This window comes from Aotus nancymaae, unplaced genomic scaffold (assembly GCF_030222135.1).
Source record: "Aotus nancymaae isolate 86718 unplaced genomic scaffold, 86718_ANA_hifiasm-v0.15.2.pri h1tg000040l, whole genome shotgun sequence".
NCBI classification, from domain to species: domain Eukaryota; kingdom Metazoa; phylum Chordata; class Mammalia; order Primates; family Aotidae; genus Aotus; species Aotus nancymaae.
Window position 1 is genome coordinate 55,113,029 of NW_026988454.1, and position 21,116 is coordinate 55,134,144.

Genomic DNA, 21,116 nt, shown 5'->3' on the forward strand with positions numbered 1-21,116 from the left:
ATAAGAGGTATTGCAGTTTAATTTTTTTTTAACTTTGTTTAACCCATTATTCTGTAGGATGCTGGTGTGTGAAATGCAGACTTGGCAATAGATGGGAAATGAGAGTCAAGAAAAAGATAGCAGTAAAAACTATGCTGACATTTTGAGCCTAGATGACTGGAAGAACAGTGATTCTCTTTAAAAAAGAAAGCATAAGGAAGGTTTCAGGTGGAGAAAATGAGTTCCATTCTGAGCATATTGAGATTGATATAAGGGTGTCTTTGGGTATAATATTTCAGCAGCTGGAAATTCAGGTTTAGAGCTTATTAGTACAGTCTTGACCAGAGATGAAGAATTCAGTCACACACAGAAGCAATAATGAAAGCCAGGACAGTAGATTAGATCAGGAGGAAATGATAAAGGAAGAAGAAAGAATGCCAAAGGCAGAGTGTCTCGCTATATTTAGGGGGCCACATCAGAAAGCTAAGAAGAGAAAAAGAGAATTATGTTTCTGTAGAAGCCCGAAGAGGAGAAGGTCTTTAGAAGAAAGAAATGCTACACAGGGGTGAAAAGACTAAGCCCTCACTGGATGCAGTGATTTGAGGTGACTGGGGAGCTCCCTGAGGGCACTGTGGCATTATGATGAGGACTTAAACCTTATGGAAAGAGCTATGAATTGAGGGGAGTCATGGCCAAGAGGGAATAGTATGGCATACTATTCCATGGCATTCTGTGGCAATGCCAGGAGCCTATGAATGAAAGCCAAAGCAAGAAAAAGGAGTGGGGAATAGACAAGATGGTGCAAGGAGCTGGTAGTAAGTCCTTGGAGGTAAAAAAACTGTTTCATAATAATACATGACAGAATGAGAAGCTGAAATTTGTCAGCTAATGAGAAAAATTCCAAGCTTAGGAAAATGGCAGCAAAATGAGAGACTGGTTGTTAACACTAATAACCAACAGAGTGGCTGCTGGACTGACTAATCAACTGAAATGATAGGCCACTGGTTTGCCCCACTTTCATCCAAAGCATCATAACTTTGCTAATGTTACAATTAGGTAAGCGGATGGAAGTGTTGCCTCAGTTGTAAAAGCAGTATGCATTGTCTTCTTTAAACATGAAATCAAAATGTCTGCTGATTCCCAGGATCTTGGGGGTGGATTTTGACCTACCATTTTGAGTAGGTTTCATTAGCAGCTCAGCCCTTCATTAAGGCAGTGGCTGATAAAAGCTAAAACATTCTGGCAGTTGTTTCTGGAATAGAGGCTTAGCCACTCACCAGCCTCATTCCAGCTGCCCATCAGATGCACTGTTGATATTGGGCCTTCTGCCTAGAACCCACTGGCTATTCCCAGGCTATTGCAGATGTCCAGACATGATGCAGTAATGGAATTGCCAGGGTGGAGGGTGGATCTCAGCTTTTGATATTGTCCACCATCCAAGGAAGGATCAGAGGTAACTGTTTAAGTTATTAAAAGGGGTGGGAGTGGGGAGACGGAAGGCACAGACAATGTTCCTCTGATCTCTGTGTGATTGCTTTGTGTTTTCATGCTCCTGGCTTGTGGTTTTTTGTTTATTTTTAAATTTCTTTTCTTGTTGTGGGTTTGTCCTCATGACTGTGTCACACGTAAACCAGAAGGGCTGGGTTTGTCTGTGTCCTACTTTAGACATAGATGCTACTCAAAACTGCTTAATGATCTGGTTTTCACAGCTATTTCATAGCATTAAATAAGAACATTTTCCAGGAACCACTCGGTTCTACTTAGTCTGTGTCAGGATTACATAAATATCAACGAATAAGCAAGGGATCTACAGCGAAAATTGCCTACATACTGATCCTCCGTCTTCCTCAGCATCCTGCAACAAGGAGGTGCTTCCTTTCCTACACAGTTCAGCCAGGCTTGTTTCTACACTTGGCCTTGGATTTGTAGAGTTCACATACATTTTGTCATAGTTCTCCCTTTTGCTTTTTACCATTCATAATTATATTAGGTTGGTGCAAAAGCAACTGCAGTTATTGCTATTACTTTCAATAGCAAAAACAGCAATTACTTTTGCACCAACCTAATATATTTAGGGTCCTTGCAAATAGCAAGAATAAAATTATTCACAGCTAAGAACAATAGATGCAGCCCGGGCGTGGTGACTCACACCTATAATTCCAGCATTTTGGGAGGCCAAGTTGGGCGGATCACCTGAGGTCGGAAGTTCAAGACCCGCCTGATAAACATGGAGAAACCCCATCTCTACTAAAAATACAAAATTAGCTAGACATGGTGGTACATGCCTGTAATCCCAGCTACTCAGGAGGCTGAGGCAGGAGAATTGCTTGAACCCAGGAAGTGGAGGTTGCGGTGAGCCGAGATCACGCCATTGCACTCCAGCCTGGGCAACAAGAGCAAAACTCCATCTCAAAAACAAAACAAAACAAAAACAAAAACAAACAAACAAAAAACAATAGAGGCTAAATAAAGGGAATAAAACTCAACTTCACTGAAACACTGTTACTCAGTAAATGTTTTTTAAATGACCCTGCAGGTGAACTAATGGCTGAGAAAAACTACCCTGTTCTGCTGGTAGTCACAAGTTCCTGTCGCAGTGTCCTGTGTCATTTGCCTGGTCTTTTTCCATCTGTAGCACTACATTATTTGATGGCCTATTGTTCTAGGAAGCACACACCATAATGCCAGTGGAGGGCTATATCATAGTGGGGTGAATCAGGAACAGGAGACATAGTTCCTAATTTTTTTCCTTTTGTGGTCTCAAGGAGAATTATTTCTTTTCCGGCCTACAGTTCTGAATCTGGCAGAGTTTAAAGTAATAACTCATATTTCTCTTCCTTTTGTTGCATTAAATTTGTTATGTGAACTGTCCACAGGTTTTTCTCAGGCACCTAAAATATAGCTTTGGGCACAAATCACCAGACCCTGGGTTTAATGATTTCAGCAGGTAACGCCATGGAATAATCCTCTATGTTCTGCTTTCTAAACCATCCATCTGCTCTTGGCCATGACCAGAACTGTCCCTGTCTGGGGATAGGTGCTTTCCAAGAACATCAGAGCTTTGAAACTGAATGGGACCCCAGGTTCATCTTGTCTCACTTTTCATTTCATAGAGCAGGGAAAGTGAAAGCCAGGGAGCTTAAGAAACTGGCTTAAGACTGTGGCTCACAAGAGGCAACCCTGGGATGCAAATACCATGCTTCCAGGCCCCAGTCCAGAGCCTTTTCTCCTCCGTGTGCTCTGTCCTATGCCCTCGATGGAACTGTTCATCATCACTCATCTTAACACCAGGCTAAAAATTGCACTAGCCCTTTCCCAAAGGCTATCCTGCTTAATTAAGCACAAAAATGATACCAGCACATTTTTAGTAGTTGGCTGGAGGAAATGCTCAAGTCTTTGATACATAGCATATTCACTGGGAAGATCTCTTCCCTACAAGCCTGAGCCATGGCAAGCCCAATTTTTAAATTCTCTGTGCTCTGACATCCTAATTAATAAAGATAGAGAAAATAAGCCTTCATTTTTATTCAGTTATTTAAAGATGAAATGTGCCTCCTTCCGATCATAGGATCCTTCTCTCCCTCTAGCCCACAATCGACTTCTTGTCACTGGTGTTCTTGTTTTCTAATAAGTATTAATTTAAGAATGATAATTCATGAATTCTTCCTCAAAATCAGATGGACAGCAATTGTGAACGCTGCTGTCTTTGTATTCTTGCTGCCCAGCTGTTACTTAAGTTAAGTTGCAAAGTTTAAAATGTCAAAAGTTGATAGCTTCAGGAGCCAGAAGGAATGGGAAGAAATTGCATCAGCCTGGGAGCCTGAAGATCAGCCACTGGGTCATGTTCTACTGCTCGCTCATGACTCTGCCTCTCGGCCTCAAGTTGGATAATCATGCTCACCTCGAAGAGGTGTCAGGAAAATTATTTGAGACAATGTAGGTGATAGTATTCTGCATACTCAAAATGATGAAAAGTTAAAACCAGTGTAAAATGCCATAATTCTAAAAGCTTTTAGTAATTATACAGTCTGAATCTGGGTACCTGACAATGTCAGAGAGAAAACTGTCCCCCAAATTATGGTCTAGTCTCCTAGAAAAGCCTATTTATTTTTAGGCACTTATTCCTAGGGAGTTTTACTATGTCTGAGTCTACAAATGAAAATTCAGATACAGAACTAAGTTCGTTAAGGACAGAGGGACTAAAATCCCTACAGACTGAAAGAGCCAAGTAATTAAGGACAGAGTGGCTGAAGCCGTGAATTATCTGGATAGTGCTAAGAATTAAGACGGAATCTCTATTCAAGGGCTAGATGTTGTCTTCAGCCCCTAATGAGACTGTAACCATGTGATAGCCTCGTTAGCAGCCTCTGAGAAACCTTAACAAATATTACATACCACATTGATAATAATGCATCTATAATTGTTAAGTTATAGCTTCTGAATATTAAAATGACTGAAAGAAAACAAGAATATTTATGCACTATGCTATAGGCAACAGAAAATTCTACTAAAGTTATAGTTATCAACCTACCCCTCTGTCTTCTAGTTTTCTCCAGAATGCATTAGACATGTAACTAAGTATTAATATTAGTAGTAGCAGCAATAATAATAGCAGCTAAAGTTTATTAAGCATTCTCTATGTGCCAGGCATTATTCTGGGCAATTTTCATACATGATCTTATTTTACACTCACAAAAACTCTATGAGATAGGTACAGTTCCCCTTTTACAGATGCGGCAGCTGAGGCTTTGAGAATGAAATAACTTCTCAAGTTCACAGAGCTGATAAGTTGGAGAATTGAAGGCTATAAAAACAGACTACAATACACAGATTTACAGTCTGAATCCATAGGCTGAGTTTTTACCATGTAATTTCTCTTTTAATAAATGTCTAATGGATTGATGAATTGTGGGAAGTCAAGATACTCTGTATATTAGTTTTGCTTTCCTGAGGACTTCCTCCAAAAAACATTTCTGTTCAACAAACCACCTCCTATTTCTCACTGATTCACCCATCACAGTGTCTTCCAAAATCATGTTTCTCAAATTCCTACTGTTCTTGTGTCAGTTAGAAACCTTTTTGTTGTCAGTAACAGAAAACCTAACTCAACTTGGCAATAAAGGGTATTTTTGGACTTGTGAAATTGGGAAGTTCAGATTCCACAGTTAAATATCGTCTTCTGGGACCCATTTTCTCATCTCCTTCCACTCTGCCCTTTGTGGGGTCAGTTTCTGCTAAACCTGGCTTCTCCTGAGCCTGTCAACAACTCCAAGGGCAACAAAGTCTCTCTACCACATAAAGGAGAAAAAAACTGTCCACCTTGGGAAGTTCCTCCAAAGAATGAGAACTTCTCTTTCCAGAAGTCCCCTGCACTCACAAGGGCTTCCACTGTGCCACCCGCTCCTACTTTCTGCCCCTCAAAAAAAAGTAAAAAGAGGAAGAAGCTATCTCATAGGAATTGCTGTCAGGCAACACCTTCTCCTGGCAGAGAAGCCAGCCTGTGGCTTGGCAAACTGCACACAGTGTGCATTGGTTGGGAAACACCAGTATCAAGCGTTGCCTTCTTTCCTGGCCTATCCTTCCATTGACTGATTCCATTCAAGCTAAAATTCACCTCAATTTCAAGGAAATGGTGGTTTTACAAAATCAGATGTCTGCACTATGTCTGGATTAGCCTAGGGATGGGACATTGTGTTCAGGGGACAGTGACCATTTATAAATGTTATTCTGTCTTGGTCCACCTTTGAGGTCTATGTTATTACTGCAGCAGTCTCCCGGCTGGACCAGCCTCTAGTCTCTCTCCACTGCACTGCTGCAGTGCAACCTCACATGGTTATTCAATGAACCCTTCTTAACTCTCTGGTGATCTCTCTTTCTCATAGGAGCAAACTGTAAAGTAATCAGGTTATACCTAGCTATTCTATAGTTCTATATTATCTCCCATTATTCCCCCAAACCAGCTTTGTATAGCGCTCAGCCATCTGCCAACTTGCTTTTGCCTGAACATGAATGTGTTTTTCTATTCCTACACCTGAGCCTATGCTGTTCCATTTGCCAGAAATTCCTTTTCTCATGAACCTCCCCCAGCCATCTTCCCACATCTAATTCCTATACATGTGTAGAGATCAAGCTCAAATCTTCAATTTTTTTTTTTTTTTTTTTTTTTTTTTTGAAACAGGGTCTCCTCTGTCTCCCAGGCTGGAGTGCAGTGGAATGATCTCGACTCAGCTCACTGCTATCTTCACCTCCTGGACTCAAGCAATCCTCCCATTTCAGCCTCTTGAGTAGCTGGGATCACAAGCTAATTAAAAATTAGCCACCACATATTTTTCGTAGAGACAGAGTTTCACCATGTTGCCCAGGTTGGTCTTGAACTCCTGAGCTCAAGCGATCCACCCACCTCGGTCTCTTCGGATTACAGGGTTAGGATTGCAGGCATGAGCCACACACTGCACCTGGCCCAGCTCAAATCTTTAATGCGTTCTCTTCTCATGGAGTTCAAAGGGATTCCTTCCTGCTTTCTCCCCCAAGAGTAATGGACCTTTTGCCCATCTTGAGCACTGATTGACCTGAATTGTGGATACTGGAATTCATGCTACAAATCTTTCTTCTAGACTGTAAGGATGTCCTATAGTTTTATCTACAGTTCCTTGCACCTGATACATCCCAGGGAAAACAAAAGTATGCATTGCACATTATGGATATATAATATTTTAAAAATAAGTATCTTTAAATAAGGAATACAGTGTAAGAATATGATCTGAGAGGATTTCAAAAAAGTCTTGTTCAAAACTAAACTCTTCATGTCTCCACTACCCTGACCTGCTCCATAGTCCTTCCCATTCTGATAATGGCAAATTCGTCATTCCAGCCTGCTCCGGACAAAACCATGTACATCATCCTGGATTTCTTTCTTACTCTCATTCCCCATATCCAGCAAATCCCATTGATTCTACATTTAAAATAAATCAAGAATTCAACTGCTTTTCATATATAATGCCAACATCCTAACCCAAGTCATCATGATGGCTCACCTGTATTATTAGAATAGCCTTAAAATAGCCTCCCTGCTTCTTCCCTTACCTCTTTCCCTACATCTACTCCCCACATCACAGACAGAATAAGTACTATTATGTCACTTCTAGGCACAAGACCCTCCAAATTCTTCCCAGCTCACTCAGGGAAGTAGCCAGTCTTTATACATAATGATCCCAAAGATCCTACATAATCATCCTCCCCACAGCCCCTACACTTCTGACTTTATCTACAGCTATGCTTTACCTCCATCACTTCATTCCTCAATGAGAGAAACACCTTCCTCCCTTCCATTACCCAGTTTCTGTTTCTTCTCTCTGCCCTGCTCTTCTGCATTAATAGCTGCCTGGATTGCCACCTCACATCCCAGATTCTGCAGAAATACTGTCTCGTCAGTGAGGCCTCCATGGTGACTTTTTTCTTTTTCTGAGACAAGGTCTTGCTCTGTCACCCAGGTTGTAGTGCAGTGGTGCCATCTCTGCTCACTGCAACCTCACCGCTTCCCAGGTTCAAGAGATTCTTGAGCCTCAGCCTCCTGAGTAGCTGAAATTATAGGCGTGTGCCACCATGTCTGGCTAATTTTTGTATTTTTAGTAGAGACAGGGTTTTGCCTATGTTGGCCAGGCTGGTCTTGAACTCCTGACCTCCAGTGATCCACCTGCCTCAGCCTCCCAAAGTGCCAGGAACACAGGTGTGAGCCACTGCACCTGGCCCTGATGCCCCAATTGAAAATAGTTTCATCCAGCTTTTCTCAGCTTGCATGCTCTATCCCTGCTCTGCTCTTTTTCTCCAAAGCATTTACCATGTGACCTGCTGTACATTTCCCTTGTCTGATTGTTTATCTCTCTTCTACCTTGCTTCAGTTAGATGTAAACTCCATGAAGGTAAGAATTTTTGTCTGATTTCTTCTTTGATATGGAGCCTAGAAAAATGCAGCTTGCAAAGTAGACATTTGAAAAATATTTGTTGAATTAATGGATGGTGAATTCAACATCTTATTTCAATTGTTAAATATCCAAAGAATAAGGGATGTGGTGGACAGTGATACAGGAATCTTTCTCCTACAGGTCTGAGTCTACACTTGGTGTTTAAAGCCAGGTCAGTCTCACTTGTAGGAGGAGAAACAAATATATATATCAATTTCAAATTATAAGGCACTGTGAAAATTTGTAGCACTATTAAGGTTATGCTCTCTCTACTTCCGAAGTTTCTTCTGAAGTCAATTGATTTCCTAAAGTAAGCATGTTCAGCATGCATTTTCCATTGTAGAGCTTTTGAGTTAAAAATCTCACAGACTAGTTTCTGCAGCTGCTCACACAGAGCAGGTTAGAACAGATTTTAACACTCCATCCTGTGTATCTTCCCACCATGCTGACAGCAATCCTGATCTTAATGGACAGTTCTTTTGTGGTACTGGGAGTGGGGTTGGATGTATGGACACAAAAAGTCAGTTTCTTAGGCCTCCTTTTTTGAAAGTTGTTCCATTCTTCTTAATTACATCATTTTATTAACAAGTCCCAGGAGCTTCTCTGTTATATTGATCTCATCACTAAGCTAATTGATGTTGACACCTGCTGTTCTCTATTGAATGCGTTACACAGAGCATTTATCCTTTAGGGCTGTTGAAGTAATTATCCTATTAGACCTAAAGGGATGGCCACAGCAGAGGTTGGTCAATAATCCTCATTAGGACCATGCTCTCATCTGTTTGTTTCATTCTCCATCAGGCCAACCCACTCATTGCTACTGTCATCCCCAAATGCTTCCTGAGTCCCCACTTCATGAGTACCGTCCCTGCCCTTGGGGTTCAAAGAGCTTGCATGAGAAGAAAGGGCTTGCCCAGCCTCCCAACTGATCTCTCAGCACTGCCCTCAATTCCAGGCCCCATCCATGCCAGAAGGTCTTCTCAAAATTCACATCTAAACAGTGCAAGGTACTCATGGATACATATTGGAGTTACAGTGACAGGGAGAAAAAGTTGACATATATTATGTATGGTTTAATTCATCTTTGTAAAAAAAAAAAGATGGAATAGACAAAAAGAATATGTATAAAACATACATAATATATATAATAAAATATATAAAATATAAAAATAGATGGGATACATCAATACAGATGTCACAAAAGTCTGAAGGTATTTACACCAAAGTATTTTCAGTGTTGTAAGTTATTGCCCCAGAGTAGTATGATTTCTAGTAACTATTATTTCCGCCTACTCTGGTATATGTAATTTCTTTTCCTTTTTCTTTTTCATTTTTATTTTTATTTATTTTTATTTTTTTGAGATGGAGTCTTGCTCTGTCACACAGGCTGCAGTGCAGTGGTGCAATCTTGGCTCACTGCAGCCTCCACCTCCCCAATTCAAGCAATTCTCCTGCCTCAGCATCCCCAAGTAGCTGAGACTACAGGCGTGTGCCACCACCCCCTGCTAATTTTTGTATAAAAAATTTAAATGTACCAGATAAAGTCATTATAGTAAAATTAGAAATTATATATATTAGAAAATTAGCCAGGTGTGGGGGCATAATTACAGCTACTTGGGAGGCTGAGGCAGGAGAATCACTAGAACCCAGGCAGCAAAGGCTGTAGTGAGCAGAGATGGTGCCACTGTACTCCAGCCTGGGCGACAGAGCAAGACTTCACCTCAAAAAAAAAAAAATTTTAATGCAAATATGATCACGTCATTCCTAGGCTTAAATTTATTCACCTAAAAAACAGTGAAGACAATTTTATGAAGAGATCAGCCAGAGATGCAAGCACCAGCTCTCCCCCACCATGTGCCCTAACTGGTACTCAGTGGTAGAAATCAAAATTGTAAGACAGTGTCTCTTTTTCTGCTGATTCTTCTCTCAGACCGAGATTCTCTTTTATGAATGACTTTGGTGGAAGTTCAGGCTATATGAGGAGGTGCAACAGCAGGAGTGCTAGGAGATGGATGGAGGCCTTTTAAAAGTTGTTCTTTCTCCCATCAGGTTTAGTGGGTTTTGTTCAGTGCATAAATACTAGGACTAAGAGCTCCCAGTGTTCAGATTTGCACTGGGGAAGGATCCTCTGTTGCTCACCGGGTCTGGATTGGCAAGCAGTGCTAAGAGAGCAGTAGGAGGCTGGGGAAGCTCTTTCTTTTCCTGCAGACTCTGTGGGCCTGACAGCAGAGACAGCACCCTGTGAAGAGTAGGGGCTCAGAGAGCATCTGGAAATCACATGGCTTTCCCACCCTCCATGGCATCATGGTCTCTGATGTGTCTGTTCCTCTGTTTTTTTAATTTTATTTCTTCAAGACAAGGTCTCACTCTGTCATATGGGCTGTAGTGCAGTGGTGGAGTCTCACTGCAGCCTCAACTTCCCAGGCTTAGGCGATCCTCCCACCTCAGTTTCTTGTGTAGCTAGGACAACAGACACACAGCACCACACCTGGCTGGTATTTATATATATTTGGTTTTTGTTTGTTTGTTTGTTTGTTTGTTTGTTTGTTTTTTAGAGTTAGAGTTTCACCATGTTGCCCAGGCTGGTCTCAAGCTTCTGAGCTCAGGTGATCCACCTGCCTGAGCCTCCCAAAATGCTGGAATTCCAGGCGTGAGCCACTGTGCCCTGACTTGTCTGTCCTTCTGCATCTACACTTCAGTCCTGGAGGACCATCCTTCCCCTCCTCCCACCAGTTCAGACTCAGCCCAGTTGCCATCTTCTTCTCCAGGCTCCCTGACTTACCCTGGCTGCATCTGAGTAAATGGCTTGTTTGATATCTTTTATCAGAAGCCTTTCTACACGTTCTCATTGAACTCCTGTTAATCATTGCATTCCTTACAGAGTCCCACCAGACTCTTAAAAACACTCCTTGACAGAATGATGTTTTTAGCATTTTATCCTCAGCATCTAAACCTAATGTACTGAACTATTTAATAAATGATGATAAAATAAATAAATAACGTATAGATAGATGGATGGAGGAATAGATGGATGAAAGAATAAATGATGAAGAATGCCGGTAGATATACTAAAAGTCAAATGAGTCTGTGACTGAAGAGGAAGCATAGATAGGACATACTATCCATGTCCTGAACAAAAGCCTGAGAAAACTCACAGAGGGAAAGCAACTTTTAAACTCTATCCACCTCCTAGCACTCTCACTGCTGCTCCTCCTTATATAGCCTGAACATCCACCAGAGCCTCTTGTAAAACAGAATCCTGGACACCAGGATTAGCAGAAAAAAAGAGATGCCATCTTACACTCTCTGGCCCTGCTACTTGAGTGCCAGTTAGAGACCTCATGGTGGGGGATAGCTCAGTTCATACTTGCTTCTCTGACTGATCTCATCACAAAATTATTGTCACTAGTACACAGTCCCCACAACAATCCTCTGTCTGGTTATGTCAAGATTAGCACCTACAAATCCAAAATAGCATCTGACGTGACTTTCTATTTACAGAAGGACATATGGGATGTGTTAATAACACCCTCAGTAGAGCCTTGGATGCTGAGGACAGGCCTAACAGCCAAGCACTGAAAGGGGTGATGGCCACCCTAGGGGACTCAAAAGGGAATTCCAGAAGCTTCTTACGATAAAGCCTCAAACCCACCAGATCTGCTGCTGCCAGAACTAAAACTAATTTGGTCTAGTTGGGAAAATATTGATCTGGGAGTTGGAAGGCATGGGGGCCCTCATTTTGCACTAACTGGCTTAGTGTCCTTGGAGGCACTGTGAGCTTCTCTGAATGTCCATGCTGTCTTCTGTGCATTGTGGATGATGGATAGAGTAGCACTCCTTTCACCATGGGGTAAATAGGTGTCCCAAAAATGATGACGTCCATGAAAGGACTGGGTGAACACCCAGCCCTGATCCCAGAAGAGAGAGAAAGGGAGAGCTGTGATAAGAAAGCAGCTAGAGGCAGGGCACGGTGGCTCACACCTGTAATCTCAGCACTTTGGGAGGCCGAGGCAGATGGATCATGAGGTCAGGAGTTCGAGACCAGCCTCACCAATATGGTGAAACCTCGTCTTTACTGAAAAAAAATACAAAAAATTAGCTGGGCATGGTGGTGGGCACATGTAATCCCAGCTACTTGGGAGGCTGAGGCCAGAGAATTACTTGAACCCGGGAGACGGAGGTTGCAGTGAGCCAAGATCATGCCATTGCACTCTAGCCTGGGCAACAGAGCGAGACATATCTAAATAAATAAATAAATAAATAAATAGCAGCCATATTGAAAATGCTTCCCAGTTGTCCTTGTAGCAGGAATAAAGCCCTTCTACACTCAAGCCTTTGGTGGTCAGGGAGTGGCCCTTTGGTGAACAGGTAATTCCCTTTATTCTGCTGCCTTCTAACTTGCTATAAACTAGTCAGCCGTGCTCTCTTCTCGTCTACTTGACCTATGACTCTGTGGCCCATGACTGCCTCATTCATGGTTAATGCAAGGAAGGGCCCAGCAGCAGCCAGAAGTGTGAACGGCTATTTTCATACATGGGAGGTTACCTACACCAGGATAAATAAACATGGTTGCCTTTCCTCTTTTAGAATAGTCATTTTGTTCTTCTTTAAGATTTGAAAATATAGTAAGGCAGGTCCCAGAATAACATTGTTTCTTTCAGCATTGCTTTGTCATCACATTGGTGAGAAAAAAAAAAAAAATTCAATTCCTGTCTGGAGCCACTGTGTGGAATTTGCATGTTCTCCCACACGGATTTTCTCCAGGTACTCCAGTTTCCTCCCACATCCCAAAGATGTGCTCGTTCCTTGGTATGTCTGCATGGTTCCAGTCTTAATGAGTGTGACTGTGTCTGTGTGTGAGTGTGCCCGGCGATGGAATGGCCTCTCCAGGATCCCCAGCTTGAACTCTGAGCTGCCAGGATGGGCTCCAGCCACTCAAGACTCTGAGTTGGAAGAAGCAGATTGGAAAATGAATGAATAATGAAAAAAAATTATCAAATAAAAATTCTTGAAGTCTACAATAATCATACAGGTGCATGACAATAAACGATGCTGCATGAAAGCATTCAGTGAGCACACCGTATTTGTTGTTGGGTTTTTTTGAATTGCGTGGTGGTAGGAGGTGCTTCTTACAATTTTTGCTTTTAAACATTTATTCCCTGCTTTAACCCACCACCACTATGATTGCTATCACTCACTGATTCACCAAACATTGGGTAAATAATTCTCTCACTTGTTTTTATTAATCTTTTTGAAATGTATGTATAGCTCACATTTATTTTCATACTTACCATTAGAAGCATTTTGGTCTTTATTTTGAAGTTTGATGGTGTTTTTGTGACCAGAACTATGTCATAAGAATTTAAATAAATCTTATTTATATCAATTAGCCTAAGGTAAAATTGGCTTCATTATGTGTTGTTTTGCTTAAAGTCACAGTTTCCGAGAACATGTAGATAATGTTAAAGGAAGCTTTATTGTATAATTAAATAGTATTTATTGAGCTCTGACTACAAGCTAGTCTGTGTTAATGTTTATTTATATTCTTTCATTTACTACCCATAATAATTCAGTGAAAATGTTACTGGAAAGGGGTTCCAATCCAGATCCCAAGAGACGTTCTTGGATCTCACGCAACAAAGAATTCTAGGCGAGTCCATAGGGTAAAGTGAAAGCAAGTTCATTAAGAAAGTAAAGGAATAAAAGAATGGCTACTCCATTGGCAGAGCAGCCCTAAGGGCTGCTGATTGCCTATTTTTATGGTTATTTCTTGATTATATGCTAAACAGAGTGTGGATTATTCATGAGTTTTCTGGGAAAGGAGTCGGCAATTCCCAGGAACCTAAGGGTTCCTCCCTTTTGTAGACCATGTAAAGTAACTGCCTGATGTTGCCCTGGCATTTATAAGCTGTCTTGGTGCTGGTGGGAGTGTATTTTAGCATGCTAGTGCATTATAATTAGCATATAATGAGCAGTGAGCATGACCAAGGTCACCACCTTGGTTTTGGTGGGATTTAGCTGCCTTCTTTACCTCATGCTGTTTTATCAGCAAGGTCTCTGTGACCTGTATCTTATGCTGATCTCCTGTCTCATCCTGTGACTTAGAATTTCTAACCTGCTAACACAGCCCAGTAGGTTTCAGTACTTTTGTGTCATACAATTTTATTATTTAAAATCAAAGACCTTAGCATCAGATTTACCTGGGTTATAGTAGTACTTTTACCATTTATCCATGGCCAAGTGTGTATGACAATCCCTACTTCACCGGATTATCATCAAGACAAAATTAAATGAGACAATTTATGTAATCTTTTTTTGTACGTAGGAGACACTCAAAAACTAAAAGTGACCATTTCTCCCACCTCTGAATTCATGTTCATTATTTTGAAGTTGCAGTGTGGTGTATATAGACGTAAAAGAGAGCTCTTGGATCAGTGAAGCCAGGATCCAAACTCTACCTCTGCTTTCCACCAGCTGTGTGACCTTGGGCAAATATCCTAGTCTCTCTGAACCTCACTTTCTTTTTCTATAAAAGGAAAGTACAAATACTACTTTGCAGGAATACTGTGAGGTTTACAAATAGCATATGCCAAGTGTCTGGCACATGATAGGTGCAAAATAAATGGTTTTGCTTATCCTTAGATAAAATGACTTTTGTTCTATGAAATGGAGCTAATGATTAGGTTTTATGAAAATGCTTTATTTCAAATACCTAGAGGCTTACCTGGGTGTCATTTTATGGTTGTCTCATCTGACCATTTTTAAGCCGTGGTTGGATCTTGTGGAAATGTTTAGAGCTCTTTTTTGAAGCCAATGTAAACAAAGGTACCTATCAGCTGTCGCAGCCACTATTCCATCCACAGGGGCACCCCTGGCATAACTGTAGCCCAACGTCACCCTGAAGTCTTGGAAAGGTTACATGATTCAGACAGATGTAGTAGGCATGAGATTACAGGCCAAGAGGAAGAGGTCGAGGCTGTGGGCAGTGTATTTGACAGGCTCATACACTGCAAGCCTTGTTCCAGGTCCCTTACAAAGCACCTCTTTAGGATGAAAACAAGATGTTCTTTGTAAATAAAAGTTCATGCATTTGAGTAATGAAGTCATTTTCCAGCACTGCAGTGAAACATATTCTTCGCCCAAGCCCTCTGGGTGAAGACTGTAGGGAGGAAGAGGGGTGGTCAGTGAATCTCAAGAGAAGATATTAGCACAAAGAGTGCAACAGTCTATCCCTAGAAAAAGACAAGAAACCTTGCTTAAGAAAGTGGGCACCCTGACCCCTCTGCCTTCAGAGATCATATACCTCTGGCTCCTACCCCTGGAATTCCTTTTCCACCCACTTTCCCGCAAACTAGCTGGGGGGGGGGGCACACAAAAGGTCTATGTAAATATAGATAAGATATCCGGCACCTTGACTACGTAAATGAGAGTGGTGAGGAAGCGGTCACAAAAGCTGAATATTCATGTGGAGCCCTTGGAGGGGCTCCAAACTGAGAGGGGAGGGGAGGCCGCAGGGAAAGGCGGACCTCCTTGTCTGAAAAGCCAACTTAGGTGGGAGGGCCTGGGAGTGGAAGGTGAAAAGGGAGTGGTGAGAATGAATGTGAGAAGGCAGCCGGGACAGCGCAGTCCCCAGTCCCGAACGGCCAGGGAGAGGAGGTGGCCTGGCGCTGGCGGGGCTCACCCCAATCCGTCTGCCTTTTGATGCCGGACTGTAAGCTCCGTCCGTTTGTAGGTTTTTGAGCCAGAACCTCTGCAGGGAGGGAGAAAAAGTGAAAGAGGGAGCGGGAGAGAGGGGGGAGAAGGGAAGACAGAGGGAGAGAGAGGCTGGGACTCTCCCTTACTCCCGCACTTTCCTTTTTTTTCCCCAAGCTGCTGGTTGCGCTGCCACCTCCGGATACTGCACACGGAGAGGAGGGAAGATAAGCGAGGCACCGCCGCACCACGCGGGGGACCCACGGAGACCCACAGCGCCCGAGCCCTGGAAGAGCCCCGCTGGATGTCAGCGGAGAGATGGCCTTGAGCTCAGCCTGGCGCTCGGTCCTGCCTCTGTGGCTCCTCTGGGGCGCTGCCTGCTCCCGCGCCGCGTCCGGGGACGACCACGCTTTTCCTTTCGACGTCGAAGGGAGCTCAGCTGTTGGCAGGCAGGACCCGCCTGAGATGAGCGAGCCCCGCGTGGCCCTGGGACGCCTACCGCCTGCGGCCGAGGTACAGTGTTTGCCGTGGCCACCGTGCTGGGCACCTGCGCCCCGCGGGCCGTGCCACACTCGTCCTTCTCTCTCTCTCTCCGCCTCTTTCCCCACTGCCTAGAGAGTTTCACCTGGGCTGGGTCAGTTCAGAAACTTGAAGTAAAGAGTTTTCCTTTGTAAGTTGCGTTTGGATGTTGAGAGTTGAAAGTTGAGGCTTGGAATGTGTCTGCTCAAACCGGCGAGAGTGCATGTATTGGTGCCCTGAGTCCCTCTGCTAGACCCTCACCTGGGACTGCAGCAGCACATCGGTGACTTCTGCCACTTGCGTGTGCCAATAGTCATCTTGTCAAGCCACAGCGCTTAACGTGTGTGCCCTGTCACTGGCTTCCTGCTCCTCTGTGCTGTTAGGACAGTAGGAACCCTACCGCAGGACCTTTTTTGTCTCATATTAGACAAGAAGTCTTTTGCAGCAGGCAAAGTGAGGGGGTGAGTGAGAGTGGCTGGTCAGAAAAGAAGCTGTTAGCTGAGAGAATACCTTAAATAGAAACGAGCCTTTATATTCCAGAAGCAAGATGTTGCCATTAAAATCAAGCCTTGGGGTATGCTATTGATAATACGTGTATTCAAAGAGCTGCTGTTTGAATACCTTACAATAGCTTTTAAGTTGAAAGTAAAAACAAAACGTAGAGATCTGGTGAAGGAGAATGAATCCAGAACAAGTGATTTAAGAGACCCCTTGAACTGAAACAGACAACAGCGTGTCTTTTACATGGGAGATGCTAACAAGGGAGAAAATGAAGTCACCTAAGTTCATGGGAAAGGAAGGAGCAATTGACCTAACAAAACAAACACCACACTCTATAGCTATGGTTACAGCAACCCTACAACTAAAACAGTTATGTGGATTGACACCATTTCTAACATCACTGATGTGTGGGTTTTTGCTATGAATTCTGTTGTTAGTACAATTATAGTTATTAATTAGTGATGATTAAAAATAAGGTGCATGAACATGATCCTTTTTCAGAGTAAGCCCTACCCACATGCCCCTAAAAAGAGAAAGAGAAGACAACATCAGAATATACCAAGCTCTCACTGTGGTATAAAATGTAGCTTCCATGAGAAAGAGGGAGCATGGCTTCTGGTCAAATTCAAACCCAGAGACTTGGGAAGAAGCCAGACCACGAGGGACTTGAGGCAATGGGAAGGTTTGCTTCTCTACAGGTTTGGAATTAACCCCAGGGAAGCATTATCTCCACCTGTTGCTTTGAGCATGGAAAGTCCCTGAATGAAATGCTTGACTTAAGAGTAAGATTGGCAGATAAATTGCAGGTCACTCAATTAAATGTGAATTTCAGGTAAATAATGAATGAATTATTGTCACATCCCAAATACTGCAGAGGACATATTTATACTAAAATTTGTTTTCATTGTTCATCTGAAATTCAAATTTATCCAGGCATCCTGTATTTATATCCATTACATCTAAAGAGACAAGTTATATACAGCTGTTTTTTATACCTCTCATCCCACAAAAAATTAGGAAAGTAATTTTTGAGTTTTAGATAAACAAAATTAATGTTGAGACCCTAGGAAATTTCTCATGTGCTCATATGTTTGGTGAAATAATAGGAAAACAGGACAGCAAACTGTTTTAGATTGTAGGATTTCAGTCTAATGGTCCCAAGTTGAAATTTCAAGCTCTTTGACCTTAGGCTAGTTACAGATGCAGATGAAAGATTGCAGATAAACTGAAACTGACAGCATTTATTGATGTCTGCTTCATATCTCATACTGTTATTGCAGTGAAATTAGATAAAATAGAGCACTTAGTACAGTGCTTGACATGGTATAAATGCTTTGTATATGCCAAGATTTGTTATAATCATTACATTAAAAATGTGGATGATTAGGTTAAAAGAAACCGTTATTTGAGAATATTCCTTAGAACCTTGTGTTTATTGTTTTCTTTTACTTAATGTTATTATATCTGTTTGTCTATATTCTTCCAACTGGAAAAAAAAATGTCACGTAGTGAGTTAAATTTGTAATACTGTCAGAGTTTAATAGGTTCAGAATGCCAGTGTAGGCCTTCAGTTTTGAAAAACAGAAAGAAGATATTAGTCATTCCAGGAAGGTCAAAGTATGTGGTGTAGAAAGGGTGGGACTGAGGTAATTATGTTCCCACTGCATAGTTTCACATAATGCCCCCAGTTAGTCTGAGGTCCCATGGCGATCCCAACGCCCCACCATCAGGTTTCCCATGCTCTTTATAGCCAGTAAGCAGACCTTAAACCAAATACATTCCGGAGACTTAATAACATGATGCAAACACTTTACTGGATTGGCTCAGGAGATTGTATTTATGTATACATGGAGAGAGAAAGAGAACACGGACACATTATTCATGGGAGAGGTTTAATATGTGGATCGGAGGATATTCTAAAAATATATTCTCTTTACTTGGATTTATATGAATGGTTATTCTGCAATTCTGCTTCAGAGGGAAGGAAGAAAAATACTAAGGCAAGCATGGAGCAGTGGAAGGTGCTTGGCTGAAGGCCTTCCTGAGGTTCTCTTAAGCTCCTCAATAGCCCAGCTTGTGTGCTCTCCATCCCTGAGTACTCAGCCCAAGACATGAACTCTGGCATGCTGTGTTGCTCCATGTGAGCTGGGGAACAAATACATGAAATGCATGCAGAATAAAAGGATAAAGACTGTTGGCTGACCAACAAGGAAGTCTCTTCTTTTCCTTGTAAAACAAGCCCCAGCTTCCCCCAGGATGCAAAGTATTTGAAAAGAGGAGCACCTGTGGGTAACTCCATACTAGTTGTGGGGAGGATTTTCCCACCTTTGCTTCTTGATAAGCAATCTACTGAGTCCATTATTGCTGAGTTTATAGTGAGAACAGTGATTCTCAACAGGCGATTCTCAAAAGGGGAGACGGCAGTTTCAATCGTGATAATCTATTCTAATATGTCACATTTAGGAAAAGAAAGTCCATTCATTCCGCCATACACACTATAGCAAGAAAAACTAAGCCGAAGTCTTCTTGACCAATATAAATATGGTAGATATGCAAAAGAACTGGAGCGGGGGTAGGAATGAAGATGGGAACACCCCCACAAAAGGCCAATATCAGAATGTCCTTGGGAAGAGTGAGATTCTTGTCCATCAAAAAGAAGTAGGAAATAAACAAGGTCAAGAACACAAGGTTGTAACTGTGTGGCTGGAAAGAAGCCACACAGAGACTCTGAGATATTGAGAAGGCAAGGACTATGCTGACAGGGCATAGTGGAAGGTGATGGAGGGGGTGACAGTGATATTACTGGCTTTCAAAGATAAATGACAGAATAAGGGATACAACTGACAACCTTGAGTAATGCCCCTCAGAGGGAAAAAGAGGAATTTCTCTCCTAGAAACCTCAGTTTTGCTATTGTTGTCATTATTGCTGTGTTAACTTCACTCCGAGAAGATCAGTGCCCATGAACGTACCCTACACTGGAAAAACTGACTTGCTAAAAAGAAACTATAAAGCAGACTAACTCTGAGGGAATTTTCCTCTTGACTTTTTTCCTTGTTGCTTTGTGCCCCCATGTCCCAACGTATTGTTAGGCTCCTGCCATTAAAAGATTGCAGAGTGTTTAATAAAAGTACTTTAGATCTCTTTCACCATCTGCTTTCTTTTTTCTTATCTTGGTCACTTGCTTTGAAAAAGGTCCCATAGGATCACACTAAGACCCCCAGTCACTAGCCTGGGGTATCACTCTATACTGCTGTTCTAACAATTCAATTAGGTAATCTCGACCCCCTACATGCAGTCATTATTTCATTCATTTATTCACCCAACAAGCTGGTTTGGAGCTTTACCTCAAACAAAGCAATAAAATAGGCACAAGGAGGAATAGAAAGAAGGTAGAGTCTCATCTTTGCCCTCAGGAGTACGCAATTTAAGAGAGAGAAAAAATACGTATAGGGCCATTATATAAAGCACAATGTACTAACATTCTATGGGAGTGGCTACAAGGCAAGTGCCATGGAGGTAATGTGAAAAAAGTATTATTCCTGAGCTAGACTAATAGGGCCCAGAACTTACTTGCCAAATACCAAAATAGGCTTCAAAAACCTTATTTTAGGAGAACTGGAATATACCAGTGGTGGTAACAGCAATAACAGTATGGCTCATAGCTGACACTCGTTAGTACTTACCACGTACCAGATACTGATCTGAACACTTTTCGTGAGTTATTTCTAATAACTTTCATGACAAATCAATGTGACTGGTATCATTATTATCTCATTTGATATAAATAGAAACCAAGGCACAGAGCACTTGCCCAGGCCCCTACTTGTAAGCGGCACAGCTAGGAAGGAGTTTATAAAAGCAGTTCAACTGTGCAAAAGTAGCTAGGAAGAGGTGATTAGGTAGACAGAAGTATATATAGGAATACTTCTAGTCAAATTTTGGGGAATTTCTTAAAATGAAGAAATATGTAATGGAATTTAGAGATCATTTTTGCAGCGCTTGTTAGATGAGTAGCATAAGTTGCAAAAAGTTGAGATAACTTCCTTTCCCCATCAAGTCTAATAACTACTTTTTTAAACTAGTCACTTAAGAAAGAAAAAAACTAACGCTTGTTGACTTCTACTATGTCCCGTCAACCTACATGTATTATCTTATTTAATACTAGTAAAAATTAGACCCATTTTACATATGAGTTCACTGAAGTTTAAAGGTGGTAAGTACCTTAACCAAATTTCCAAATGCCATTCTGTATACCAGTGAGTCTCCCTGATAGAGCTCTTTTTTCCAACTATAGAGTCTTCTTATCATATTTTCCCTTTATACTGATATTCTAGTGTGTGTCCTCCACATGATGCTACAGTCTATCTTAAAAGCCCTTGATTTAGATTAATAAGTAGGACATTCAAAACAGTATTGAATATGATAGACCTATGGAATACCTGGTCTATCTTATAGAATTTATT

The 21,116-nt window shown here is 41.8% G+C and overlaps 1 protein-coding gene and 1 long non-coding RNA gene across 4 annotated transcripts in view; one reads left to right on the forward strand and one right to left on the reverse strand.

Annotated features, from left to right (window-relative positions):
* LOC105707467 (uncharacterized) overlaps nucleotides 1-21,116 on the reverse strand; it is a 69,833-nt gene that overhangs the window by 36,610 nt on the left and 12,107 nt on the right. The gene's annotated exons all lie outside the window — the stretch shown is intronic.
* Nucleotides 15,451-21,116, forward strand: part of LAMA4 (laminin subunit alpha 4) — a 151,472-nt gene continuing 145,806 nt past the window's right edge. For 2 of the 3 annotated variants that reach the window (XM_012438424.2, XM_064360768.1), the window contains exons 1-2: nucleotides 15,451-15,651; nucleotides 15,810-16,145. In XM_012438424.2, the coding sequence (XP_012293847.2) occupies nucleotides 15,951-16,145 (195 nt within the window). In that variant the 5' untranslated portion in view covers nucleotides 15,451-15,651; nucleotides 15,810-15,950. Of the gene's footprint in view, nucleotides 15,669-15,809; nucleotides 16,146-21,116 lie in introns of all 3 variants that reach the window. The other variant, XM_012438425.2, reaches the window with a different exon arrangement.